This window comes from Neodiprion fabricii, chromosome 1 (assembly GCF_021155785.1).
Source record: "Neodiprion fabricii isolate iyNeoFabr1 chromosome 1, iyNeoFabr1.1, whole genome shotgun sequence".
In the NCBI taxonomy this organism is placed as follows: domain Eukaryota; kingdom Metazoa; phylum Arthropoda; class Insecta; order Hymenoptera; family Diprionidae; genus Neodiprion; species Neodiprion fabricii.
The window spans coordinates 25,241,065-25,250,999 of NC_060239.1; the positions used below are offsets into that span (position 1 = coordinate 25,241,065).

Genomic DNA, 9,935 nt, shown 5'->3' on the forward strand with positions numbered 1-9,935 from the left:
GATTAATCGATATTCGATTATATCGATCAGTCAACCCCTTGTCTATAAATGCCTATCATCCGCTGATGTATAATAGAGATCATTGCTACCAACTAACGGCGATTTGCGGCATCCAGTTTACCGTCGTTTCGTTGGGAGTTTAGCAATTGGGGAAAATGCTTGTCGAAGATGGATATTTTTCGTCTTCTGGAATGAATCGTATTTCTTTGAATAAATTTGAAAACAATTCCCCGATATACAAAAGCAATAAAAAAATTTCAGCTGAGTATAGAGCCTGATTGTTGTAGGACCTTGGAGTGATGCGCTCTTCGAAGTAACGCGAACATGATAAACCAATTAAAAAACTGTACGCGCACTTGTTTCGGAGGGGGAGAAACTTATGCTTTAATCACTTACTGTTGCCGCTCTCTTTTGTTGAGCCTCCCCAGAGAAAAATCACCCCGATGGACCGAAAGCTCGCCCCACAGTTACCTCTGAAAGCCAGGCCACGTAGCACAGTGCCTTCCTTCTCTGGGCACGCGCTATAGCGTATCAAACCAAGTAACCAAGTAATGCCACGTATACAGGCATGGATGTAATAGCTGCGCTCTATATCTACGGGATATAATAGAGTCCTTGGGACTTGCGGAAAATTCCCTTGGGAGTTTACTCGATGGGAAACCGTTTCATGTACACCAGACTGCTGTGCGGGGAGTTGGGGAATTGCCTTCTCGTATATATATATATATATATATATATATATATATATATAGATTAACCATACTTTTGTGACGACATTTTAATACTTTATGCGATCAAACTCATTCCGACTCTCCTTGGCTAATTGCTTTCTGATTAACGGCAAGGTTTTTACCTCGTTCGATACGATGCCATGCCACTGATATAGACACGGCTTTATTTGCATGTCTACAACGTATTTGATCCCTGCTACCCAGTGAAATCACCTCGGACTCTCGTTCGATAAAACGTTGAGTACGTGACGTAAAACCTGTTACGGTTAGTTGAAAGACTTGATCGAGAAGAGGTTTTTTCCCTGGGTACCAATTGTCTTCAATATTACTGTGATTGACTCAACGATTCCACGAAAACTGGTAAAATTTTGAATTCTGTTCTTCAATTCATCACCTTTTAATTACGTTTCTTGTAATGCGTTACTGCATTATGACGTAAGATGGAAAATTGTGATTCACTCTTTTTTCTGATACAGTCTGTAATGTCTCCACGTTTTATTTAACGTGTTGCGAAAAGTTTGGCAAGAAAGAAGAAACCATTTCAGATACATCGAACGATCTGGTAATCCAGAAGATCAGCGAGTGTCTCTCATCGACCAAGTTCCACTCTGTCTTGCGGTGACAGACGAAATCCCCAGACCCTACCGTTGGCCTCTCCGATCGTATCGACTCATCAGCCATCGGATGGCCGTTAAAAGCCTGCCATAGCACCGTTAATTAATTTGTTTCTAAACAGCGTGGAAATCACGTAGCTACAAAATTTATCTGCCAACGACTCAAATTCAACTACCTCTTTAAGCCTTATTAACGATGACTGCAATCGCATATCAGCATGGATTAGGTTGAGATCTCACATCGTACATGTTCACCAGTACGTCAGTTCTTTTGACTGATTGTTATTCTTACAAATAAGAAATTGATGCGAGAATAACAGCAAATGTTAATTAAGTTTTAGTTGTGGATCCATAGTTTTTTCTTTTGCCTTTTTCATTGAACACGGTGCTTAATTGTATAAGAAACGGCAAACACGCGTTACTTCCATGGATCCGCGACACCAAAAAAATGCGCATGAATTTTAATACCCATATGTATAAAGGATAAGAAAGCTACGTTGAATCAAACTAATCGTTGCAATTTAATGGTTTTCCAGTTAAACGCTGCCCGCTCAGCTATTATATGGAAAGCAAATGATAAAAGCTAGCGAAGTTCACACTGTTATATAGCCGGATAAATGTGCATGTACAGGCCTGCGAATATACGTATTCAAAGTTCACTTCCAAGGAATAAAAAAGCCTGAACGCAATCGCTGTGCAGAACATTCGTGTATACGTAGCAAGTTTTCTTTTATTTATTCAATTAGTTATTAGAGGGCAGGCATGACAAGGACATGGGAAGATAAGAGACAATACACTGTGTTTCAATAGCTGTCGTTATTCTCCTGAGGATTTGAGGAACGTCTAAAACGTCCGGCTGGCGCAAAGTCAGGGGATGAAGGGAGCCCGGAATTGCCAATCACTTCACATGGCAGCAAGTACATCTGAAAATCAATCGAAGATTAAACGAGGCTGGTCGAAACGTATCCCGAATGGAATTTCTCGACCTCGTCGTGTGCCTCCAGCTTCTCACCTGATCGGTTCCAGCAGTTCCTCGCAGAAGTATCTTCAGCTTCTGGAGTTGACAGGGTGTCGGGAGGTCAACGATCTGACTTCCGGTTGCCTCACCTCCGGCAGAAGCGGCGCCAAATTCGCTCGGAAGTCCACCGAGACCCTGAAAAGGGTGACCGCTTCGTTTACCGTTCGTCCATCCTCGACTGTACTGGAATGTCTGGGCAAGTGACAGAGCCATCATCGAGACGAAGCAGATCGCCAGGGTCATTGAGCGTGTCATCTGAAGAGATAGCGAGAAAAGCAGCGTTACGCGAGGTGTCGTTTGGCATTAATTCACTTTTGTCGAAAGTTTATTCGTGGCGTATATGCGATTAACTCGAAATCGCGGATAGCGTTGTGCGGCTTGTAACCGAGGCCGTAAACTCAGACCAATCACGGCTCACGAAATATTAGCCGGTGACGTGAAATTTTATTGCCGGATAGTCTAGAAACGAAAATGTTTAACGGTCGTTGGATAGAATTGAGGCCAGAGCATAATTATCTATGTTAAGTTGTAAGACTTTTAAGCGTCACGCATCGCAGTGCAATTATGCGTGCGCGCTTCAACTTTAATTGTTCATGCTGTACACGCTCGGTGTGTTACACTTTCGCATCAGCGTATTATAGGCGATAAAATTGCGGTAATAGACTAATTCATATTCCAGCTACGGCGGCATTGTGTTTCCTGAGATTACACGGTGACGTACCGCACAATTCTGCCAACGGACTCTTAATAAGTTTTATCTGACATTATCGACCGTTACTACCGTATAACGTATAGTTTACGATCCAGACCATCATTTCCTCGTATAAACATACGGATGTATAAATTTAATGCCTCTTGTGCAACAATATCTCACTTTGTTCTCACCATCTTGTTCTCGCGAAACGGAGCAAAATCTTTCTCAAATCGATTCAAAATATCAAAAACCTTATTAGACGCCATTTTCACAACGTTTGGTGAAAAGAATCTGCTCGCGTTCAACTTGCGCTATTCTTTTTCAGTACTGGCAGGTATAAGAACAAGTTATTTCAGAATTCCTACCAAACATTCCAATCCCAAAGAAATATCACCATTTCGAAGGGTAAGAATTGTAAAAAAAAAAACTGGAGTCATCAATTTTCGATACTTTCAATTCACCAGCTGCGGGTACGTTCGTGTTTTTCTTTTTTTGTTACAATACACTTCGTATAAAATTCTTCATTATAAAAACGACGTTATCGAGATGTGAGTTCCACACAACGTCTCTTACAATTATTAATTATTAAAAAGGATTCAGTTCTACAGATTCAACTTACCATTGAGTTGAAAAAAAAAAGAAGTTTTTCAACTTGTTAGAGAAATATCAGAGAAGAGCTTCGAGAAGAACCAAAAACCGATAATCGAAATGTCCATCAAGGAACCTCTGCAAAAACGAGCTTTTACCGGTACACCAAAAATCCAGAAGTCTGAGATGAGGCGAGATGATCCATGGCTGATGCCGTATCGATCATCGTCGCGAAAGTGACGGGCAAGCGAGTTCGGCCACGGTGCCGGGTTTCACAAAATTTTCCTAGCACCCCTCGCTAATTCGTGGGCACCATTAGCGTGCCGCGCGTCCCTGGTCGTTAAGATAAGAGTAAGTGCTACTAAGTGTCCTCCGGATAAGCGGGGTCCGTGTGCCGTTGCACGCGTCCCTTCGCGGTCTTCAGTCGTGAATCGAGCCGCGTCCCGTAGTCCTTGGAAGGTTGGTTTTCTCGGCTCACGATTCACGGTGGATACACAGTGCCTTCTGCTCTCTGCGTATGTAATTCGTGAGCGAAATGGCCGTCCGGTATAAGGTGGAAGATCGCAAAAGGATGGCAATATCGCCCGGGGCTCGCTAAGCTCTCGCGTTCTAACTTTTATCGCTTATATAACAGCGCCGAGTCCTGCGCGGATCACTTCGTCTGTTATCCTCAACCGACCTGATCGTTACTCACCGCTGTACGCTCTCGATGTGTATAATTGTAATTGTTTTGCGTGCAGCTATATTAGTCGTTACACTCTTCGCCTATTTCTTGTTTCTGAGTAAATGTATTATGTTATACACCAAGCGGTATGAGGCAGTTTTTATAAATACGGAGAAACACACCGCGGGTCCGAGGGAAAAGTCATCCACTTGTACTAGTTTTTATCAGCGTTGAAAAAAGCTGATTATACATCCTGGTTGCATGGAATTGAATACTGTAATAATCTCATTTTAGAGGAATGACTCGGCTGTCTCAAGCTTCCGTTGGGCTCACGCTTATACTTAAACTTTTCAGCTTAACAGTACGAGTATTTGTATTTTACAATGAACAGACAAAATCTGAATTCTTCAACGTTTCATTGATCGAGATGTTTTCTCAATTCTGACATCACAGCCATTCCGAGGGATCTTGAAACTGAAAAACAACTGAACCTTTGTTCGTAGATCTAAGTTGTTATTTTTGAATCTGAAAAATCGAGTCTTTCATTAAATAATTACAATGTAATTATCAAAATTGTATCACGACAGCCGTTTTTTCTGCCCCTGATTATCTCCTAGACACACAGTTCAAGCCTCGGAGTCAGAGAGTCGAGTATGAGAATAAGAAAACCGCGAAATCTTGGAGCCTTCTTGTTTGTTGCTTGTATAATTATTAGTTGGTTCCTTCTTTATTATATACCTAGAAAATAGTGGAATCGCGAACCGTGTGCAATTACTTGCCACGAATTTACACTAGGTTTACTAATACACCGCTACGGACTTGTTAACAGTGTTGGTGATATAATTGTGTAATTTTGACTTCGGGCAGTCGTTGCCGATTTAACGGTCAGTTGGATCGTGCTAAACTAGAAAAAACGATTCCATCTGACATTCTTCTGTGAGTATTGGCCACAACAATGGGCAGACTTCCGACAATTCCGTACATTACAATTATTCAAGCTCGACCAATACGTGATCGATCGGTGCAAAATAATTATATAAGCCTTCCATTGCTCGCCTTAAATTATTTTAAATTATTTCTAATTATTCACGGTGAATATAATTTGGCGTAAATATGCTGCTCAATGTCAAGCTATGCAAATAGAAAAAAAAAAAGACAGAACAGTAACGAACGAAGTCCCAAAAAATCCCCAAATTCCAAATTCTCGCGTAGCTTTCGCTTCATTCGACCGAATTTTTCCCAAGTATTACGGATAAGCTGAAAGGGTTATCTACGACTTACCCTTCTTTAAAGTGGACGTCGATTCACGGAAGCTGATGGTAATATGAAATTTGTTAGTGACCGTAGGTAAGATGAATTTAGAGACCGAAATAACTACTGATGGTAAGAGAAGAAACATCCTATTCTGCTCCGCTGACCGAGCACTCAGCTTCGGGAAATATTTCGCCTATATGAAGGCACCTTGATCAGCATTCTCGATTCCGATTCAAAATTTCGGATTGAGAAATTTAGTTCTGATCAACCAAACTGTATTGAATTTTCAGAGTATTGAATAATTGATTCGAAGTAGGAATGGTTTTTATCGAACAAGCAAAGTCGAACAATTTTTACGAGGGGAACCATTGTGATTGGAAACCTGAACCGTGCGAAACAAGAGTTTCACATTTAATGACGTTTCGAATCTCTAACAACGTGCCTCTTTGCAAGCCCAGATATTTGATACTAATTACGAATGCTTCGGAATACCTTCTTTGATTATATCTAACGCCGAAATCTTCTTAAAGTATAGTTGATCGGATAAACTGGAAGATACTGACGGAAAGTCCCGAATCATTTTTTACAAGGATCACATTCCTTCTGGGATCGAATTACATAATTAATGAAAGGAAAATGATGTTCATAGCGTTGGTCGTCGAGATGTTTGCACAATTTTTTATGAAAAAAATCTTGCATTTTTCGGTAGTTCATAGAAAAAAATCTAGAGGAAGCAAAATGCCATAGTCGTACGGTGTGGCTTACAGCCTGCCTGCTATAGTAACATAATCATTTAACAACTTTCAAGAAATCTACTGCTTTACCGCAGCATGACGAATATTTAAACCCGTCGAAAAATAGTTGGGAAAAAAAACTTATCCGATTCAATTAGTATGGCGAACTGCAAGCCACACCGCATAAGTGTGACATTTTTCTTCCGCCGGATTTTTTGGCCATAAACTACCTACCGAAGGGGTGCCGTAGTTGTGAAAAATCAGTCGCGACTTTCTGTGACTGTCTCCCGGTCTAAAGGATTCGATTCTGCAATTCTCTATATTTTTCAATTTTTTTTATTTCTTTTAATAATGTCACTGCTGAAATGGTTTATAGGTACAGATGTCTATTCGTTATTTATGTGAGTAATTTCACATTTAAAAAATATATTGAAGTGGGACGTTGCATCGACAGATATGAAAGGCGTTATCGAATGTCATAAAACTGTTCATTTCGTCGCGACCGACGTATTTTAGTAGCACTATTTGAACGGCACTGTACGTCGATATTGTGTGCTCGATATTTCACAGATATCAGCATTTCATTTAATGGTTCAACATTTTCTAATCTTGATTACACAGTGATACCACTCTATCTGTACAATTGCAACTACTATTAAAAAAATATCGAGTCTAATTACTGGTGAAAAATAAACTGTCTTTCACTATATTCCTCTAATTGATTGTAATCCACTCAAAATCCGCGAAAGATCCAGGATTAGAATCTACGTACGCGTTCCTTGATATTCGTCAAATTTGATTTCATCTCCTTACTAGATTGGTGAATTGTTTTCCGTATTTTAAGCGAAAGTATAGTTATAATTAGGTCCATATGAAACGCAAAATTCTACATTCGAAGCGAACACCTTACCTTGCTACGAAATTTCTTCCCTCAGATAAAAGCCTCCAATTTATAAATAGTCGAATTCTTTTATTTTGTCCTTGCGAGGTCGCAGTAAGCCTTGTCACTGATTCTGATGGCTTGAAACCGCGATGATAGTTGAATAATCAAATTTGAACGTAGCTACTGACACACGGTTCACACAAGCGAATTTTCAAATGCTGTGGGTATCTCTCGCGGTTATGAGATCTGCTGTTCCAATGGATCGTGGAGGCTGCCACCGGTCTTTTATAAGAAGAGTTCTCCCCACGCTTCTACCCTCCCACGAGGAACAAGGGATGAAGGAGGAAGCTCGCATCTGTTTTACTTCTGAAAGGGTGCCGCGGTCCAAACAACTACTCTGTAGTTAGGATTATTATTGCCAGAAAGCTGTACTATAATTCACACTGCTGTGGGAGACCAAGACAAGCGATGTTCAACTACCAGTCACAATAAAGCAGGTAATCAAATTCTAATTATTATCAAGCCGTATTGTCCCGCGACGCCTCGGATGTGATAATTGCCCGTTGAGATCCTGTCTCGGGTATATTTAGTGCGGATCATTCTCCCTCGCGTGAATTAAGTCACACTGTCGGTTATGTTGGGTGTTTATGCTTAGAAACCCAATGTCAAAGGTATTCGCACAAAATAGCAAGAAAATCTTTTTTCAAATTAAGAATCAATTCTCAAAGCCAATTTCGGACGTGATCGTAACTTTTCAGCAGACCTTTGACGGCGACGAATTAAAAACGTCACGTCTTGTAACGATTCAGTTCTTAAAAAATACCGAAGTCAAACCGAGATGTAAAAGACGAAAATACAAGGACGGCATATCCGTTTACACTTATTTTCTTTAGCCCTTTCTGAATTTTTTACTCTAGAAAAACCTTCGTAATAAGTTCATGTGAACCGGAATGAGAAATGAATCAATTATTGGGACTTTTTTGAAGCGTCATCGCAAGGACAACACTTGTGCACCTAAGTAACTAGACAATAGTACAAGTTGTAGAAGAATAGCCGTTTCGAAGTGATTCTTTTTTGGCGCTGGATAGATAGTGCTCAGAAAAGGTTCAGAAAAAAATCAAATTTATTTGTTTGTTCGTTTATGTTTCATATAAATAGCAAACCGATAGTTGTAGTTGTTTTTGATTCATCTAATAAAAAAATCCTTTATTGTTCGACTGACAATGAGAGCTGACTGAGAAAAATTAACATTCTCAATATTTGAAGATATCTGGAGAAGCTGGCATGTCGAAAAATTTGAGAAGTATAAACGCGCTGCTCTCGTTAAAAAAAGATATTGCGAAAGCTCGTGATCTTACGTTTTGTTGAAGAATGCGATATTTCTTTTAGGAATCGCTCAAAAGTCAGCAACTCAAGTTTCTCTCTTTCTTCCAGACTTATCACACAGGCTCGATTGTTTGCATTTTCTCCGCTTTTTCCCGCATTCATTAGATTCTTTTGACAGTACTTTTTTCCGACACTTACGTAAATCATTTTACCCTGAAACATCAATAGTTGGCACGAGCCATTGAAGTATACCATGCGTATGTATCCGTTTACATGGAGCGATACCGTTGGGATCAAGTTTGCGATTCGACACAACGATCCACAAATGAATATATAAAAAAAAAAAGAAAACGGCGATGAAAAGAGCAGACTGGTTTCATTTGGATTCTGAAATTTATATACTGAAATGTATAGAGTTAGGAATTGAAAAAAATATTCAACTTTGATTCAAGGGAAGACTTATGGCTCGGATATAATGAAGAAATTTTTTAAGAAGCTCCATAAAAGTCGCGATACGTGTAATGCATAAGCATTGATTACTTTGCGTGAAATTAACGTGTTTACATAAGTAAACCGTCGACTTTCCGTGATTAAAAGAAAACCCCGTATCATTCCATTTCACTGTATAGCGGAACACACACGTAGCACATAGTGAATAAGTGAGAAGAGTAAGAGAGGGAAGAACAAAACGTGGCAAAGTCAATTACTTCGAGTGCTGCTCGATTCAATTGAACAAACATTTTACACCAGCCCCGAAACAATAATCGTACAATTTGCAAAATAACCGAGCTGTCGATTTCATTAAGAAGATTGCGCATCTTATTTTTATACGTGATTCTACTCGGTAGGTAACAAGTTATAGTTACCGTATAAACTTGCGCATCTAGTCGAACATGGTGTGTAAATTCTAAGCTAACTGCAGTCGAGACTTACAATTTTATTAGATTGCAATATTTATCTCAATTTATGTAACGATCACTGGTCATTATGACGAATTCATATCATCGAATCCAGGCTATGCATCTGATGACTCTGTAATTTCTCTGACGTTGCTGTAATCATGATGTACTAGCTCCACTTATGCAACAATGATAAATGAAGTGTTTTTTTTCTTCCTCGTTTTACAAAAACAATTCACAGGCATTGGAATTAATTGGTAACAGTGATCGATCAGCAGTTTATATAACGTGACGAAACATGTATAGTTATTGATTTTTTGGTATGTAAATAAATTCAGTGTTTCATCAATCACCGTTGGGAAGAAAAATCAGTGATTGGCAACGTTGTGTTTATTATTTTAAATATTCTGCAAAGAATCATTTAATTTCTAATATAACGTCTACGCAGTAATTAATATTACGCAGTTATAGACTATGATAACTTTCAGAAACTGAATACATCATTCTAATTCGTCCATATATAGTTGTAT

At 39.4% G+C, this 9,935-nt stretch overlaps 1 protein-coding gene across 3 annotated transcripts in view; it reads right to left on the reverse strand.

Annotated features, from left to right (window-relative positions):
* Window positions 1-2,038: 2,038 nt before the first annotated feature.
* The window catches only part of LOC124186368 (pro-corazonin-like), a 47,043-nt gene continuing 39,146 nt past the window's right edge, over window positions 2,039-9,935 (reverse strand). For 2 of the 3 annotated variants that reach the window (XM_046578016.1, XM_046578026.1), the window contains exons 2-3: window positions 2,358-2,618; window positions 2,039-2,268 (exon numbers count right to left, since the gene is read on the reverse strand). In XM_046578016.1, coding sequence (XP_046433972.1) covers window positions 2,149-2,268; window positions 2,358-2,618 — 381 coding nt within the window. In that variant the 3' untranslated portion in view covers window positions 2,039-2,148. Of the gene's footprint in view, window positions 2,269-2,357; window positions 2,619-7,207; window positions 7,427-9,935 lie in introns of those variants that run through there. The other variant, XM_046578008.1, reaches the window with a different exon arrangement.